Raw genomic sequence first — 19,261 nt, forward strand, 5'->3', positions numbered from 1 at the left:
TCCCATGAAACGTGAAAGGCACTGTATCAAATGCAAGGATTATTATTTTATTATTATTTATTCTTTCTATAATCCGTCTATTCACTATTCATTGTGTACTTGAGCTATGTTTTTCCCATTCCTTTAGCATTTATGATGGAAGGCAGCCTCTTCTCTTAGTCATGGACACGAATATGATTAAAACCATCTTGGTAAAAGAGTGTTATTCTTTCTTCACCAACAGACGGGTTAGTATCAAAGTCTCGAAATTGAATTTTTATTCAGTTTCGTTCCTTTTTTTCCAGTGTAAAGCAGGTTATTTTTCACAGGATTTAGTTTCTTTGGCTGTGTGTAACACTGATGTAAGTAGAGTGGGAAGAATGTGGGTTAGTGCTCTAATATCTCCCACAGGCATGCCAGCGAAGCATGAAATGAAATATATATTTACAAAGGATTGTTCTCTATAAAGAGGGAATGAGTACAGGTTGAATGATAGGAAAACCTCATGTAGTCATTTGGGTCCAATCACATGACAAATTGCCCACTTCTCGGTCATCGCTGTGCACTTCCTGATGTCACTTCCTTCAACAAGTGACAGTAGCAATGCTTCTTGGGATAATCTTTCTTTGATGAGTGACGTTGGATATGCTTCGACAGTGCCTACAATCACCTCCCCCCCACCTTGGCGTCATTTGCCCATAGCAGTGACCCACACTCAGGGGATTGTTGGCTTGGAGCCAAGGAGAGACTGATTATCTATTCAGATAGTGCCATGGAATCTTTAACGTCCACGTGAACAGGCAGAAATAAATAGTCAAGAGATTCAGTTCAATACTGGACTCATGTTCATTCTGCAAACTATTACTTAAGTGAAAACGATCCATGACCTCATCATGGACGAGCACATTGACATTGTTGGGCTCACTGAAACCTGGCTGTCCCCTGGTGACGCTGTCCCCCTGATCGAAGCCTTTCCCCACCGGCTACACTTTCCACCACCCCTCGTCCCAACCAACTCAGCAGCGAGATGGCCCTCATCTCCCAAGCTTTAAGCGCTCTGGGTCACTATCCTGCGTGAGGAGCGCGATAACTTGTTGTTGTTGTTGAAAATGATGCAACGAGGGATTTCATTTTGGAGATTTGGCTTTAAGATGAAAAGCTGTACTTTCTAACAACAAGAAGAAGTTACATTTCCCGTTCATGTCGGGAGGACGCCGCAAAACGCTGGTTAGTTAGGGATTGAGACCCAAGCTGTGGGTTGGGATCAGGGTTCAGAGAGTGTAGGAGTAGGAGCGTGACCGAAGAGGAGGGTTGTGAAACGTGCCTTGAATGAGGCAACAATAATAATAATAATCCTTGCATTTGATATAGCGCTTTTTACGTCGGGAGGACGTCCCAAAGCGCTTCACAGAACACACTGTAAAGTGAATTGACTGTATATTTGTGGGCGAACGCGGCAGTCAATTGCGCACAGCAATGTCCCACAAACAGTCGTAGATTGAAAATGACCAATTTATTATTGTTTTGGTTTTGGAGGGATTATTATTAGGCTCTGTGTGGAGTAAGGAAACTTGCCCAACGTTTCGCCCTCTGCCTGGAATTGAACTCAGGTCTCTCGCTTGCAAAGCGAGCGCTCTAAGGTCTTGAGCGTCTCAAGACCTTTCTCTTTGACGTGCCTTCAGCTCCCCTCTCGACTCTCTACCCCCTCCTCGCTCCCTCCCTTCCCTCCCCTCACCCTGACCATTTCCCCCTTGCTTGGGTCCTGACCTAACTGTACAGCGCCTTGGGACGTCCTCCCGACGTGAAAGGCGCTCAATAAATGGAATCTTGTTTGTTGTTGTAACCACTGAGCTACAGGACTCCACAAGGAGGCAAATCACACGGCTCTCACCTCCTCCACCTACCCGACCTCCCCCTAGAACTCTCCGAACTCGTCAGGTTCGACCCCCAATTATCTTTCTCCCCCACATCCGATCCCTCACCAGCACCACTTTCTTCCACCTCCGACCCATCGCCCGTCTCCACCAATACCTCATTCCAAAAGCCACTGAATCCCTGGTCCATGCCTTTGTCCCCTCCTATAAATCCAAGTTGCTGTTGTTGTAGCAATGTGAAGGGACTGTGGGATGGAGTTCCAAAGAGTGGGGTCAGAGATGTTGGAGACCTGACAGCCGATGGTGGGGCAGGTCTGTTGGGGGGCATGGAGTAGGCCGGAGCCTGCTGAGTGGAGGAAGCAGACATGTCATTCAACTGTACCTGTTGAATGTTGTTCATTTTACTTTTTTTTGCAGGATTTTGGTCTCAATGGACCTTTCAAAGACTCCATTTTGATTGCTCGTGATGAGAACTGGAAGAGAATCCGAAGTGTGCTTTCACCCACTTTCACTAGCGGGAGACTGAAAGAGGTAAAGTCTCCCCCCAATAGCATAATTGCTGTTGAACAAAAATAAATGTTTGTACTTCTGGTGTGAAAGACTACATACACAAATGAAGGGACTTTCCCCTCAACTCCCAGCCTGTTCCGGCTCCCATTCCACCTCTATGAAACCGTTTGGGACATTATTCTATGTGAAAGTTGCTGTCTGAAGGCTTTCCTCTTCGACTGTACTGACAGTCACCTCCTCCCTCCCCCCAGCTCGGCATCAGGCTCCATCACTGTTAAGCTGTCCGAAATGCTGCCCAGCGTGAAGGGCCATCTATAAAGTTGTTGTTGCGGTTGGTGTCTAAGTGCAAGTTGTTGTTGAATTTTAGTGTTGCTTCATTTCACTTGTGAACCAGAAGTGTTAAATCCCTGAATGTGTTTACTATGTGGAGTCCTGGTTGCGTATTCCTTAGAGCACTCGCCTCACAAGCAAGAGGACGCGGGTTCGGTTCCCGGGCAGGGCAAAACATTGCTGCACACACCTCTGTTTGCCTCGCAGTGAGTAGCAAACCGGTTCTTAAGTCAATTGGCAGATCGCCTTTCCGGGGTAATATTCCCTTCAAATATATAAATAAATAAAGACTAAAAACATTTTGCCAGTCAATCCACGTCTGTTTGTGGGACAGTGCTGTTCGCAATTGGCTGCTGTATTTCACCCAAAAAGTATGCAGTCAATTCACTTTACAGTATATTCTGTGAAGCACCTTGAGACATCTCGTGATAAGGCACTATATCAAATGTAAAGGATTATTATTATTATTTTTCCCCAGATGCTTCCGATTGTCCGTCGCTATGCAAAAACTCTTGTGAAAAATGTGGAGAAGAAAGCAAAGATGAATGAGCCAATTACTTTGAAGGAGTGAGTTATCTCTGTATCTGAGTGCTTCTTTCTAAAAAAAATCTCCACCTCCACAAAAATCTCCACCTTCAAGAGGAGAGTGTCTTACTGTCTCTATGAATGTTACATGGGAGCGGCCCTCTGAGATCAGCAGCAGGAGCAGTTGGTTGACCGCTCAGCAGGCAGTGTCCCCCGCCTGGTCCACTCTACCATCAATGGTTGGGCCTTCAGTCTCCCCACCCCCACCCTTTGGAACTCCATCACACAGTCCCTTCACCTCGCTCCCTCTCTTGACTCCTCCAGGGCCCGTCTCAAGATCCTCCTCTCCAACCGCCCCTTTGGTTACCCACTTACCCATAGCCTCCTGCCCTCCACTCCCCCTGAGCCCGAACCCCCAACTTGGGCTCTGACTGTCCAGTGCCTTGGGACGTCCTTCCGATGTAGAAGGCTCCATACAGATGTTATTTTTGTTGTTGTTTCATTCCAATTGACATCAATTTCTTATGAAGGGCTTCAAAACATTGTGTCACTTTACTGTATCAAATGCCAAGATTATTATTAAATAGGTTAGAGAGCTTTTTTCATCCTGAAGTTTCCTTACTCCACACGCCTCTGTTTACCTAACAAGTAGGAAGCTGGTTATTGGTCGATTGGCGGATCGCTCTTCCGGGAATAATAATCCTTCCAAAAAAAATAATAATTTGATTGCCTGTGGGACACTGCTGTGTGCAATTGGCTGCTGGGTTTTGCCCATAAAATACAGTCAATGCACTTTACAGTATATTCTGTGAAGCGGTTTGAGACATAAGGCACTATATCAAATGCAAGGATTATTATTATTAATATAATTTCTTCGTTTCCCAGCATCTTTGGTCCATACAGCATGGATGTAGTCACCAGCACGTCTTTCAGTGTGGACATCGACTCACTCAACAACCCCAGTGATCCATTTGTCGGCAATATAAAGAAAATGTTAAAATTGAACATCTTCAGCCCTGTGTTTCTTATCATGAGTAAGTGATCAGTGCAGCTGCACTTTTAAAATGCGGCACATGTGTACGAGTTCGGCTGTTCAGTAATCCTGCCTGTTTGACCTTATTTTTTCTGATGAACAATTAAGATAATCTACAGTGGGGTGGTCCAACCATCTTCCTGCTGGCCTCGTCCAGCCCAGGGCATGATTTTATTCGGCCCACGAGCACAGACCACGAGCACTTTGTGTCTGGAAAGAGCCCAGGCTCGGTCTGACCCAGTGGGAAAAACAGTGGCACACGGCAGAGGTTAGCAGCAGAACTTGTTATTCACTTTCAAAGCAGTAACAGAAGAGAGACACAGAGATAGAGTCACCAAGAAAGAGATACAGAGAGAATCGGAGACACCGAGAGAGAGACAGAGAGACATACAGACAGAGAGAGAAAATCAGAGACACAGAGAGAGAGAGAGATATAGAGACAAAGAGATATATAGACAAAGATTACATACACACAGAAAACGAGAGAGTGATACACAGACTGAGAGAGAGAAATACAGAGACACACTCAGAGAGAGAGCCATATACGGAGCAACAACTATTTATATAGCGCCCTTCGTGCCGGGCAGTGTCCCAGAATATGGTCTCTCTCTGTCTGTGTGTATGTCTCTCGCTTTCCCTGTGTTTTTCACTTTACAGTATATTCTGTGAAGGGCTTTGAGACATCTCAAAGACGTGATAAGACGCTATATCAAATGCAAGTATTATTATCATAATTAGCCTCTCTTCTCAGAAAAGGGGGGGGGGGGTCGATGGGGGAAGCAAGAGGAAACAGTAAGGTGCTCTCTCCTGATATTTATCTGTTAACCCCTATTGGAATGTGTGGTGCGAATGTTGGCTGAGGATGTGATCAGGCACAGGGTGTTGTTACGCTCCTTCTCATGGTCAATTCCTGCCAATAGTCCTATCCAGGCCATTTGGTGCCCAAGGAACTGTACCGTAGGATAATTTGTGCTTTTAGGAAGTAGAAATATTGGAAATGTGTTCAGATCAGTATATAAATGTACACAACCCTAATTGTTTCTTTGTGTTCATTGAATATCTGTTCAAACCCACTGTTGAAAGTAATCATTTTGGGATAATTTCACACTGTATTAATATACATACATCTAATTTCCCGTGGTTTTATTTATTTTTCTAGTAATATTTCCGTTCCTCATTCCGATCATGGAAAAGCTGAATATCAACTTCTTCCCCAATAAAGTCGCCGACTTTTTCCATAAAGCTGTGACACACATAAAGGAAAACAGGAAAACAACACGCAATGTAAGTTTTACATTAAGTTCAGTCACTGAGATCAATACCCATTCCTTATCCTCCCCTCCCTAGTGAGTGGATAACAGCTACTGTGGAGTCCTGTAGCTCAGTGGTTAGAGCACTCGCTTTGTAAGTGAGAGACCTGAGTTCAATTCCAGGCAGAGGGCGAAACCTTGGGCAAGTTTCCTTACTCCACACAGAGCCTAATAATAATCCCTCCAAAACCAAAAACAATAATAAATTGGTCATTTTCAATCTACGACTGTTTGCGGGACACCGTTGTGCGCAATTGGCTGCCGTGTTCGCCCACAAATATACAGTCAATTCACTTTACAGTATATTCTGTGAAGTGCTTTGGGACATCCTCCCGACGTGAAAAGAGCTATATCAAATGCAAGGATTACTATTATTATAAAGGGTGAGACATCCCAATAATTTCAGCATGGAAAGCAGTTTACACTTCAAAGTATAATAATAATAATCATTTGGTATAACACCTATAAACTCTAGAACGTCATAAAGTTTTTGCAAGGTGTAGTGACTTTGTATATGCAGCGAAATGCAGCGACCAATTTGCCCACAGCCGTGCCCCCCAAACAGCAATGAAATCAACGACCAATTTTATCTCAAAGATAAAAATTAGTCAGAATTGAGAAACAATTTGATATAGTCCTTATAGGAGGGGGAGCAGCTTCAAGTGATCGCCAGTGTTCAAAAAGGTAGATCGGTCTGTTGAAACAAAAACAGAAGTCGCTGGGAACACTCAGCAGGTCAGACAGCATCTACGGTGAAAGGAAAGTGAGTCAACGTTCGGTCAGCGACCCTCAGAATTGGGGCATGTTGGGAGGAAGAGGATCTCCAATCACATTTGTCCAAACACCACAAAATAATCAAGTAAATAATTGAATACAATATAATTGAAAAATACAGGAAATTCATTTAAATGACCAGATAAATCAGGGAAGGGAGGAGAAGAGACTCAGAGTGAGGAGAGGGAGATTGCTTAGTAGATAAGATAGGTAGAACTAATTGCTACTCAGCAGAGAAACCAATAAACCAGATCAATACTTGAAGATGTATCATGACAGCAGAACAAGAGGACATAGATTTGGAGTCCTTTAGTGTATTGGTTAGAGCACTCACCTCAGAAGCGAGAAGAACTGGATTCGATTCCTGGGCAGTGGGAATTTCCTTACTCCACAAGCCTCTGTTTACCTCGCAGTAAGTAGGAAGTCGATTATTAGTCGATTGGGCAATTGCTTTCCCGGGGGTAAAGCTGCGTTTTGCCCCAAAAATTCATTTTACAATATATTTTGTGAAGTGCTTTGACATGTCTTGAAGACATGATATGGCGCTATATCAAATGCAAGGATTATTATTGTTATTTATTGATAATAAATAGGTGTGGAGTCCTGCAATAATAATAATCCTTGCATTTGATACAGCCCTTTTCACGTCATCTAGACGTCTGAAAGCACTTCACAGAACGTATATTTGTGGGCGAAACACGGCAGCCAATTGCGCACAGCAGCAGCTCAGTGGTTAGAGCGCTTGCCTTGCAAGCGAGACACCTGGTTTCAATTCCAGGCAGGTTTCCTTACTCCACACAGAGCCTAATAATAATCCCTCCAAAAACAAAAACAATAATAAATTGGTCATTTTCAATCCACGACTGTTTGTGGGACATTGCTGTGTGCAATTGGCTGTTGTGTTTCGCCCACAAAAATATACAGTCAATTCACTGTACAGCATATTCTGTGAAGCGCTTTGAGACGTCTACAACAACAATAACAAGATTCCATTTATAGAGCGTCTTTCACGTCAGGAGGACGTCCCAAGGCACTGGACAGTTGGGTCAGGACCCGAGTAGGGGGGAAATGGTCAGGGTGAGGGGAGGGAAGGAGGAGGGGGTAGAGAGTCGAGAGGGGAGCTGAAGGCTCGGTCAAAGAGAAAAGTCTTGAGACCGACCTTGAAGGAGGAAAGGGAGGAAGCGGCGAAGGCACTGGGGGATGGAGTTCCAGAGCCTGGGGGCTGAGAGGCTGAAGGACCGGCCACCGATGTTGGGGCTGGGGATGTGGAGCAGACCGGAGCCAGAGGAACGGAGGGTACGGGCAGGTAAGTAGGGGGATAGTAGGTCGGAGAGGTAGGAGGGAGCAATGCCGTGAATGGCCTTGTAGGTGAGGGTGAGGATCTTGAATTCGAGACGTGAAGAGCGCTATATCAAATGCAAGGATTATTATTGTTATTTATTGATAATAAATAAGGTGGATGGAAGCAACGGTTTCTTAAACCTGGTCAATCTTGACAAATCATATCTGTGGCATTACCCTGAAGTTCTCACATGGTGTCTGATTTACCTCTCAGGATCGCGTAGATTTCCTGCAACTGATGATAGATTCTCAAACGACTGAAAACAACAAAGAAATGCAGAATGGTGTCAATTCCTCATCGTCCAAAGGTAACGACAGTAAAAATGCTTCTCATCTGGTTAATGTTTATTTTCTTCCTCCTGAAGAAAAATAGAAAACGCTTCCTTCTCAGATTATTTTTGCTTTTTACCCACTTCTTTCCCCTCACATATTATTGGGTAACGTTTGGTCTAAACTTAATTACAATTAACTTTTTAATTTTAACGATTCATTAAAATCAGGAATTCAGTTGGGGAATCTGCAGACAGCATATGACGAGATCACAAGATCGGTGAAGATGAAGAAGGCCCTTCAATCCATTTAATCTCAACCCTCCAGAACACCCTCCCAAGCATTCCCTCACCACTGCATCAAGCTGTGTTTTGAATCAGTCTAGTGTCCTGGCCTCTCCACCTTTCCAGGCAACTTGTTCCAGTTGTTATTGAATGTGTATTATTACATTTGCCATGATAGGGGATGGCATGTTACGGGATATGGGGATAGGGCAGGTAATTAGAGTTAGGTCAGAAGATCAGCCATGATCTTATCGAATGGTGGAAAGGCTCGAGGGCCGAATGGCCTTCTCCTGATCCTAATTCTTATGTTCTTATAACTGATTACATTAACTCGTCTATTCATAGTTAGTATTATTACTACATTTGCCACGTGAACTGATTCTCAAATTGATTTTCTGCAGCTCTCACCGATGCTGAGATTTCAGCACAAGCTCTCATGTTTATCTTTGCTGGATACGAAACGACAAGCAATACACTGTCACACGTCTCATATTACCTGGCAACCAACCCAGATGTACAAACTAAACTACAGCAGGAAGTTGACGAGACCTTCCCAAACAAAGTGAGTCCAACAGATTTTCAACAGACAGATCACTATTTTGCCCCGTTCTGTTTCCAGTTTCTATTCTTTTTTCCCTGCACACCTGACCTTTTTCGATCCACGTGGCATTGAACATGACAATACCTTCATAGAAAAATATTCAGCAAAAGTTTATTTTGAAAACTTTCATTCTAACTATATCACTCAACGCTTTAAGTGTTACATCAAACAGAAAACGGCACAGCCCAGTTTGAAATTGAACCCATAAACCCTTAAAATCTAAGGTTGATTCCCATTCTGGGCCGAGTTAGCTGCTCACTGCTGACAATTGGCCTCAGGTCTAAAATTCTGTTTCGTCATAATTGCCCATTTCCTACACCATTTTTTCATGCAAACGGATGTGGAAATCTGGAAGTCTCTCCCCAAAAGGCTGTGGATTATGGCCGGATCCATTCAAATTTTCAAGACTGAAATAGTGGATAGATTTTTTTAGGTCAGGGATATGGGGCATAGGCGGGCATTTGGATTTGAAGTACAGATCAGCCATGATCTATAGAGTGCCAGAACAGGCTCGAGGGGCTGAAGGGACTACTCCTGTTCCTGTACCATTGTCTTTCATCCCAAACTGCTCAACTGCAGCAGATCTGTCCCTTTTGTGTTCACATTTGTTGTAAACTTCCTAATGGTAACTTTGGTCTAATTTGGAGAATAAAATCCCGAATTTCCCAATGCACAGGTTCAAGCCTATTTACCACTAACTTCAGGATATGTGTCCTAATCTGCACCATGATTGCAGTGGCAACTTTGGGCCAATAAATATTATTGATCAAAAATATCTATTGTTTCACCCACAAAATATGTAGTTAATTCACTTTAGAGACGTCTCAACAACGCAATAAGGCTCTGTATCAAAATTCAAGGCTTATTATTATTAATCAAGATTTCTATTTGCATATCAGTAATGTCCATTTCTAATACATAAAGGCTACTCCCACCTACGATGCCGTGATGCAGATGGAGTACATGGAGATGGTCTTCTCAGAAACTTTGAGACTGATACCTCCCTCTCCTCGCTTAGAGCGACAGTGTAAGAAAGATATCCAGATCAATGGAGTGACCATACCGAAAGATACGATTGTCTCAATACCTGCATACATCTTGCATCTGGACCCTGAACATTGGCCGGAGCCAGAAGAGTTTAGGCCTGAAAGGTACAGAGTAACATTCTCGCCCCCCCCCACCCCCGTCTCCCCTTTCTCGGTCTTCTGTTCCCTCTGCTAAACTCAGTTAGGGGAGGGGTATCTGTTTGCTCATATACCCATGGAAAACTTTAGCCTTTTAACTGCTCAGATTTTTGAGCCACCCCAATAAACACGGGTTGTAAACTGTAGCCACTGACTTATATCACAAGGAAATAGTGGTTGCAACAGGATTGCGTTCCACAGTACTTGACAGTGGCGGAGCCGGATACCGAGCCGGGGAGAGCGGGAGGTGACCGAAGGCACGGTCGAATAGGAAGGTGTTCAGGGGTGACCTGAAGGTGGGGAGGGAAGGGGCAAGGAGGAGGGATAGAGGAAGAGTGTTCCAGAGTTTCGGGGTGCAGTGGCTGGTCACAGATGTCGGGAGACACCGGGGCAAGAAGGGATTTGAAAACAAGTGCGAGGATTGCAATAGCAAGAGGGTAATCACACAGGTATCTAAAAATTACCCTTTGATATAATACTTCTTGGTGTAAGTATTAAACTTGATCTCTCAACCCTGAACCTGTTTCCCCTTCTCCCACCTATAGGGTATCCAGGTAGGCTTTTTCTACTGAGAAAACTGGTCTATCTAATACTTTATCTGATGACTTTATTTGATTAACCTGAGAGTGTTTTGTGTTTATCAATGTCATTAGGTTCACTAAAGAAGCGAGAGAGGCTCGGGATCCTTATGTATATCTGCCATTTGGAATGGGCCCTCGGAATTGCATTGGAATGCGATTTGCTCAGATGCTAATGAAGGTAGCATTGACTTACCTGATGCAGAATTTCACTCTGCAGCCATGCAAGGAGACCCAGGTAAGGAATAATATAGGAATAAATAATAATCCTTCCATTTGATAAAGTATCTTATCACGTTTTTGAGAGGACTCAAAGCTTTTCACAGAATATACTGTAAAGTGAATTGACGATGTTTAGTGGGCGAAATACAGGAGCCAATTGCACACGTCTCAAACACATGATAAGGCACTATATCAAGTGCAAGAATTATTATTATTATGTCCTGTCAATGAGAGAACGATGTATGGGAGAGGGAGAGAAATAAAAGTAAATTAAAAACTGCGACAATTCAATATTTCCTGAAAATTCCTTCTCAATTTAAGTGATTATTTATTGTCTCTACATTCCAGATCCCATTAGAACTGGATGTGAAGAGTGCCATGGTACCCACAAAGCCTGTTGTGCTAAAATTTGTGCACCGTGTGACCTCAGAGCAAGAGGAATAAAATGCATAGGACAATGCACACCAAGTAAAAATGCAACAGGATCTCGAATATGTGACCCAATAAAATTGTGGTGAAACAATCGTTGAACAATTGTTATAGTTTGGAGATTCAGGTGATCTCTTCTGTTATTCCAAACCAATTAATTTGGTTGCTTTAAAATTCCTAACATTGTCATATTCGTTCAGCAATATTCATGTGCCAAAAGAAATGTAATGAACATAATCTAATGTTTGAATGCTAACCGTATAAATTGGGGTTTCAGAAGAAATAAAGGAAGTGGCCGTTATTTTTAAAGTTTCTCCCCAGCGCCGTTTAAGATCCAGACAGAGAAGAAAAAATGTTTTCCTTGTGCGAGAGGTCGAGATGCATGCTGACATTAAACATTAAACGCTGGCTACACACATATGCTGAAAGTAGTTTGCGCCGCTCAGTAAACCCGCTGGAACCATTTGCTTTTGCTCTCACTTACATTTCATGCCAGACTATTGCAGGAGGTAAACCCGTGGCTTGTGAATTCTTTTTACAGTATATTCTGTGAAGCGCTATGAGACATCTACAATACAAAATTACATTTGTAAAGCGCCTCACATGACACCCCACTCTATCTCTCTGCCTCCACCCTTGACTCCAGGACCACTGTTGTCCTGACAGAATGTCTGTCAGACATCAAGTCCTGGGTGAGAGCCAACTATCCACAGTTGAACGTCAACAAGACCGAGGCTCTCCTGAGACTATCCTCCTACATACCTGCCCGTACCCTCCGTTTCTCTGGCTCCAGTCTGCTCCACATCCCCCGCCCCAACCGCCCTACCATCGGTGGCCGGGCCTTCAGCCTCTCAGCCCCGAGGCTCTGGAACTCCATCCCCCAGTGCCTTCACCTTACTTCCTCCCTTTCCTCCTTCAAGGCCGGTCTCAAGACCTTTCTCTTCGACCATGCCTTCAGCTCCCCTCTCAACTCTCTACCCCTTCCTCGCTCCCTCCCTTCCCTCCCCTCACCCTGACCATTTCCCCCCTGCTCGGGTCCTGACCCAACTGTCCAGCGCCTTGGGACGTCCTCCCGACGTGAAAAGCGCTCTATAGATGGAATCTTGTTGTTGTTGAAACGTCTCAAAGCGCTTCACTTTAAAGTGAACTGACTATATATTTTGTGGGCGAAAACCTTTCCCTTTACATCAGATAGGATCCAAAGGCTTGAACTTGAGCACTTCTGGAGTTTAATAATAATAATAATCCTTGCATTTGCATTCTTCTAGACGTCTCAAAGCACTTCATAGAATAGACTGTAAAGTGAATTGACTGTATATTTGTGGGCGAAAGGCGGCAGCCAATTGCGCACAGCAGTGTCCCACAAACAGTCGTTTCAGCTGTTTTAGCTGGATAAACTGCAGCAGTAAGACAAAACAGACTCCAAAGCCTATCACCCACCTCTGCCGACATCTCCTCCCTGCACATTAACTCCGCCAATCAATTCCATGGTCACCCCCTCGACCGAGTGATTTCCTGGGGCGGCATCACCATCTCTGACATCACCATCAGTGATAAAGCCATCTCGCACCAATATTTCATCTCCCTTGTCTCTTCCATCCCACTCTCCGCCACCCAACCCACCTCTGTCTCTGACCGCCATGTAAAAGAATATATAGGACTGTTGCCTGGATTTATACAATGTACATATGGAAAATACACGATTCCATTTAAAATGACCTGAAGGTCATAAGCACCGACTATTGTTTTTATTGCTAACTTTCTTTACGACATTAAGGTTAAGCAGCATAAATTCCTGAGTTTGCACTGTGCATATGGTACTGAATAATCAATAACTGATCAGATTTTGTTTTAGTACATCTTGTTTCACAAAAATCTCATAATTTCATACCATCAAGTTAAATGTCCCAGCTCCATACTTCAATCAGGATCACTTTTCTATATCCCCGAAATTTGTTAGCACTCAAATCATGTGAGAGAAAGGAAATTCCATACAATTGATATTTAGTGGCACACAATATATAGTTTCCGAAGTCATCTCACTGCCCGGAGAGCGAATGTTACTGTAGTTAGGATACTGAATAAAAGTGTGACACTGGCGCCATCTTTTGACAAAAATTCAGTCACAACCATTCAAAAATCTGTCTGTCACCCAACATGCAGCCAAATTGAGTTTCACTCAAATCTGCCTCCAGTAGTCATTCCAATACACCAATAATCACATTGCGTTTTATTCTGCTTTTTTTAAGAAATATACTTGTTTTGTGTTTTGGTCATTTTCAATCTACGACTGTTTGTGGGACATTGCTGTGCGCAATTGGCTGCCGCGTTCGCCCACAAATATACAGTCAATTCACTTTACAGTATATTCTGTGAAGCGCTTTGGGACGTCTGCAAGACGTGAAAAGTGCTATATCAAATGCAAGGATTATTATTATTATTATTAATCAACAACAAAATGAGAAATACACCAGCTATTCAAAATTGTTTTAATTGAGAGAAACTATGCAAATAATAAATAAATTGCAACATACAAAACAGCAGCGGCCATAGCAGCAAGTCTAACAGGTACAGACATGACACACAGACAGGATAAGTGTACTGCGTTACTAAGGAACAATACCAGGAATACAACCAACTAACAAACTTACGGAATTGTGGATTTCAAGAGCTAAATGGACCTTGAAGTTGGTTGAACTTCATGTAGCAGGTTGGCCCCACTTGGGAATTTTTCAAAGTTGTCTTCAGTGCAAAATCCAATCTAACAATTTGTTTGAAGAGAGATACATCCAGGGGTGATTCCAAGACCAGATCCTGCTGTTAATAAGGAACTTGTAGTAACGTCACATGCAGTTAAACCAGAATAATGGCTCATTTGATGGATAGGCTTTGCGTGGTCACTTAAGGAACAAGCGCAATGGGCCGAACAGGCGTTTCTTCTTCCTGACTTCATGATGTTCTCATGAAATCAAAATGAACAGTTGATGATATGAACCCCAACAGTGTGAAGTGCTGCACTACTTTTGTAGCCACCTTCCGAATGGATCGTATCTAATACGGTAGATATTAAACCAGATATTAACACATATTATGTAGAGCCTAAAGAGTGAACTTTTTCCACAACCTAATCGATATTGTTGTCACACGGATTCCATGTCGACAGGTAGCATCTTAATAGGTAGTCACCTTACAAGCCAGCAAAGAAAGGACTTTGAAACCAGCATTACTTGGTAGAGGCACAGACAACATTGTTTTAGGTGCCGATGTAGATTTGATGCCATTTTTATACTACTTGGGGTAATCTCAAATCACTTTCAGCAGCAAACTGATTCACAGCCGGATACACAGCATTAATAGCTTCTGCTTGCCTCGGGGACTCGAAAATTTTACGAATGTGCACGTGAAGGGATTCACTAAATTGCAGGTTATTTAAAATTGCTCAGCACCAATGCTTTCATTGAAAAGCTTAAGAACATTTAAGGGGCCATTTTAGAGTGCAGACCAAATTGACCTAGAGTTTTCGTATTTATACTGCAGTCACTGCAATCGCTTCCTCGTGAAGCCAACTTCTGGTTTGGGCAGGTGTTCCTCAGCACAATTTACTTCTAACCACAAACCCAATTTAGGTTGTAGTTTGAGTGTCAATTACACATTACACGTGTGTTGAATCTATTTGAAAAATGACATATAAATACAGCATCATATTTCACAGTGATACATCCTATAACATGTCACAAGACATGGATAGTTACGGCATTCTCAAAATATTGGAGGAATCTATTTAAACTCAAGTTATCCTTTCTCTGATGCACCTTATTTTCCAGGTGAAAGGAAAAAGAGAAAAAGTTAATATGGAGGCAAATGTTTAGGAAAACTAGAAATTACTGTCAAAGTAATTTCAATTTCAAAGAAAATCAAGAAGTGCTGGGTAGAGTTCCCTTCACTGACAGTACGACAGTGGCAATTAAACATCTTCCAAACTCTTCACATGGTCTGTAAGTTTCACTGACATTAGTTCAGTGAAGTTCATGATGGAAAGTAGATACAAGAAAAGCAGAATAAAGGACAAGCTGGATTGTTGAGTGGTTGTGACTCAATTTTATCAAAAGATGGCGCCAGTGTCACACTTCTATTCAGTATCCTAACTACAGGAATAATAATAATAATAATAATAATAATCCCAGCAAACACTGAAGTCGCTGGGAACACTCAGAAGGTCAGGCAGTATTATTATTATTATTTATTATTATTTTATTTTTCTGATTTCTATGAGCCTACAGCTTGGACTATCAAATCCTCCCCCATTTCTCTCTTGCCTCACCTGAAGGCAATCAATGACTCACTGAGCTAAGGTTCTCTGCCTTTTAAGATCAGTACTGATTTTTACAGATAAAATTGTGTAAAGGTTGTGCAGATCACACGCAATGTTTTTCTGCACTCTCCCTTTACCATAGAAGGAAAGTAAATTTGAGGTTAATCAGTGATAATCCAGCCAAGCCTGTCACGTGACAGACACTTTAAATGACAGGAGTAGCTGGAATTTCCCAACAATTAGTTGCTGAGTGAGATAGATCTCTTCAACATGTCTTGTTTTTTCCCTGAGAGTTTATGGACGATCAGAACATCACTGTCCAATCAAACCTGGCTTCTCCTGTTCACTTTCCTTTTCCTTCTTGGTTGGTAAGTGTCCGAAATTGTCCTGTTGTGTGTGTGTGTGTGTGTGCGCCATTGTTGTTTAATCAATCCATCCAAATATTTATTTAAGTATAGATCGTGGACTGAGAATCGTCTGGCTGGTGGGTTAATGAATAGTGAGTTTGCAAAAACTTCCCAAATAATTTTTGTTATCTTAAGAGCGTTTGCGAGATATTTTTAAGGCCTTAGTTAGAAAAGTGTCTGTGACTCCCTCCCTGTTCCACTCTCCGCATAACTAGCTGGTGGGTTGGAAAGTTAGTTGTGTTGTGCAATTCAGGGATCCCAGGACTTCCAGCAGAGATCAGGAATGCCATATTTTTATATATAAAATTGTGAAGAAAGTCACCACCAGCCCCAAGGAATTCCACAGCATTAATTTCAGTATTCTCAGTAATGGTTACTGTTCTCGTCTCGCAAGTGAGAGGAACTGGGCTTGATTCCCAGGCAGGTTAAAACCTTAGGCAAGTGTCCTTACTCCACATGCCTCTGTTTACCGAGCAGTAATAGGAACCCAGTTGTTAGTTGATTGGCAGATCGCTTTCCAGGAAGATTAATCCCTTAAAAAAATGGGGTCCCTCAATCCACGACTGTTTGTGAGACACTGCTTTCCACAATTGGATGCAGCATTTCTCCCTCAAAATATACAGACAATTCACCTTACAGTATATTCTGTGAAGCGCTTTGAGACGTCTGAACGACGTGATAAGGGGCTATATCAAATGCAAGGATTATTGTTATGATCACTTCAGCTGTGGTGTTACTGACTTCCCACTGAAACACAATGAGTCTTGAATACTCGATAAAGATGAAATGAACAAGAATAAACCTGCGACTTTGATTGAGTTATATTACAGTCCTTTCTTTTGCAGGATCTAATAACTTCCCTGAACCAATAATGTTGGGACTGCTTTGTTTGCTTGTCTCCAGGGGACTGAGAGCATTGTGTTTGCTCAGTCCTGTTTATTTGTTTCCCTTTCCTTCTCCCACCCCAACCCGCAAGTAAACTGGAATGACTGTTCCACAACTTAATAAATTAGTGCAACAAGTTCAATGGGCTGAATGGCTTCCTTCTGTTCATGTTTTCCAATGTTATATATAATAATAATCCTTGCATTTGATATAGTGCCTCATCACGTCTTCGACACAGCTGAAAGCTATTCACAGGATACACTATAAAGTGAATTGATTGCATATTTTGTGGGCTAAAATGTTCCTAATCGTCCGCAACCAAGGCAAAACAGGGAAGTCACTGAAAATGGCAAACAAGTTGCCATGATCGGAGAATCAATGTACCACATGATATGTTTACAGTGGGTCAAAGTCCTTTTCTTGTTCCACGATAACACACGAGTTAGAAATATATCAAATACAGTTCATTTTATACAATATAAAGACTGAAGCTACAGTATCTCACAAGATGACACTGGATGGAGAAGAGGCTTCTGCTCATCTGATATCATTCCTCCAGAACACCCCCCTACCATTCAAATTGTCCAGACTGAAGTGGACAGATATTTGTTAGGTAAGGGGAGCAAGGGACATGGGGCAAGGGCGGGTAATTGGAGTTAAGGTGCAGATCACACATGATCTTATAGAATGGCAGAACAGGCTCGAGGGGCTGAATAGCCTACTGCTGTTCCTATGTTCCTTGTCCCCATCACTGTGTCAAGCTCCCTTTTACATGAGTCCCAGGGTCTTGGCCTCCACCACCTTTCTTGGCAACACTGATTACCCTCTGAGTAAAGAAAAACTTCCTGATGTTTGTCCTGAAATTGCCCTTTACTAATCTAAACCTATGTTCTTTTGTTCTGCTGTCATGATACATCCTGAAATATTGATGTAGGTTTACTGATTAAATTCCAACTTTGCAGGTACAGCATCTTGCCCTACAGATTCTTCAAACGCCTTGGAATCCCAGGGCCCACGCCACTGCCATTCATTGGAACATTCTTAGGATACAGAAAGGTAGGACGCTCCAGTCCTTGGAATATTCTGACAGGAATAGTTCTTCGTGTTTGAGTTATACTTTTTAGGATGTCCTTTCCCCTCTCTCTACTCAGCCGGCTCCACGTCACCCCACCATCAGCGGTCAGGCCTTCAACCTCTCTGCCCCCACCCCATCCCACAGTCCCTTTGCATTGCTCCCTGCCTTGCCTCCTTCGAGGCACGTCTCAGTCCTTCTTCGACCATGGGTTTGATCACCCTCCTACCCCTGCCTTCCACCCCTCATGATCCCAACCCCCTGCTCAGGTCCTATTCCTGACAGAGCAGCGCCTTGGGAAGGGGAAGTGTCATGGGAATATTTTTGTTCTGGCAATCTCCTATCGTTGATGATCTATATTTAAAAAAATGCTTTAATTAAGCCGAAAATATGAGGTTATTGCTGTACCCGTTGCAGCTACGCTTGCAACCAAAGGATCCAATGTGGAATTTACACTTCAGTGATACCACTCACAAACCATTTAACATGTCATAAACGCCGTGTGTTAATGAAAAGTGCCATGCATGTATGATGAGCTTGTTTAGGTCATAGTTCATCAATGATAGGAGATTCCCCCCCAAAAAAATATGCCCACGACACTCCCCCTGGCAAGACCTTTCCAAGGAGGTATAAATCATGTCTCAACGTCAATCGGTTAATGCGTTATTGGCAGACAAACAAATATGCGGTGTGTGAACTGTGCGGGGATCTCTCTCTCTCTCTTGGCTCTTATGTTTTCAGGGGGGATCTCCTACCATCATATGAAGTATAACAATCTAATATGATGATGTAAAGTATAATAGTTTAACATAAAGTAAACAAGCTCATTTGCACATGTATGGCAGTTTTGCTTAAGGTGTACACACCGTGTTTATGCGTGTTAAATGGTTCATGATTTGGTATCACTGAAATCTATATCGGATCCTTTGCCGCAAGCTCAGCTGCAACAGGTACAGATAGGTATTGTATTGTATGAGTGTGTCATATCATGCACACCATATAAATGTTTTTGCTAATGATTTGGTCTTTTGCTGGACAGGGTTTCTTTGGATTTGATATGGAATGTTACAAGAAGTATGGAAAGATCTGGGGGTGAGTACTTTTCAATCAAAAATAATGATGTAATGAAAAAATGAAAAAACATCAAGTGAGATAATTTGAAGATTATTAAATGTGTTTTTGTTTTCTTTGAATCAGCTGTGCCAAGTACTAACTGCAATATCTAAATGTAGCTTCTCTTTAAATTTATTTCTCTGTCCACAGCCTTTTAAGCCCTCCACGGCATTGCTCCTTCCTACTTCACTGACCTGCTAACACCATATTGACTGTCCACTCCCTCTC

General features: G+C 42.7%; 1 protein-coding gene across 3 annotated transcripts in view; it reads left to right on the top strand.

Annotated features, from left to right (window-relative positions):
- LOC103185125 (cytochrome P450 3A8-like) overlaps nucleotides 1-19,261 on the top strand; it is a 36,396-nt gene that overhangs the window by 3,971 nt on the left and 13,164 nt on the right. Inside the window, 10 exon segments of one of the 3 annotated variants that reach the window (NM_001292948.1) lie at nucleotides 128-227; nucleotides 2,271-2,384; nucleotides 3,172-3,260; nucleotides 4,104-4,252; nucleotides 5,411-5,535; nucleotides 7,891-7,984; nucleotides 8,632-8,792; nucleotides 9,756-9,982; nucleotides 10,669-10,831; nucleotides 11,164-11,332. In NM_001292948.1, coding sequence (NP_001279877.1) covers nucleotides 128-227; nucleotides 2,271-2,384; nucleotides 3,172-3,260; nucleotides 4,104-4,252; nucleotides 5,411-5,535; nucleotides 7,891-7,984; nucleotides 8,632-8,792; nucleotides 9,756-9,982; nucleotides 10,669-10,831; nucleotides 11,164-11,259 — 1,318 coding nt within the window. In that variant the 3' untranslated portion in view covers nucleotides 11,260-11,332. 3 annotated transcript variants of the gene reach the window in all.

This window comes from Callorhinchus milii, unplaced genomic scaffold (genome assembly GCF_018977255.1).
Source record: "Callorhinchus milii isolate IMCB2004 unplaced genomic scaffold, IMCB_Cmil_1.0 Scaffold16, whole genome shotgun sequence".
Lineage (NCBI taxonomy): Eukaryota > Metazoa > Chordata > Chondrichthyes > Chimaeriformes > Callorhinchidae > Callorhinchus > Callorhinchus milii.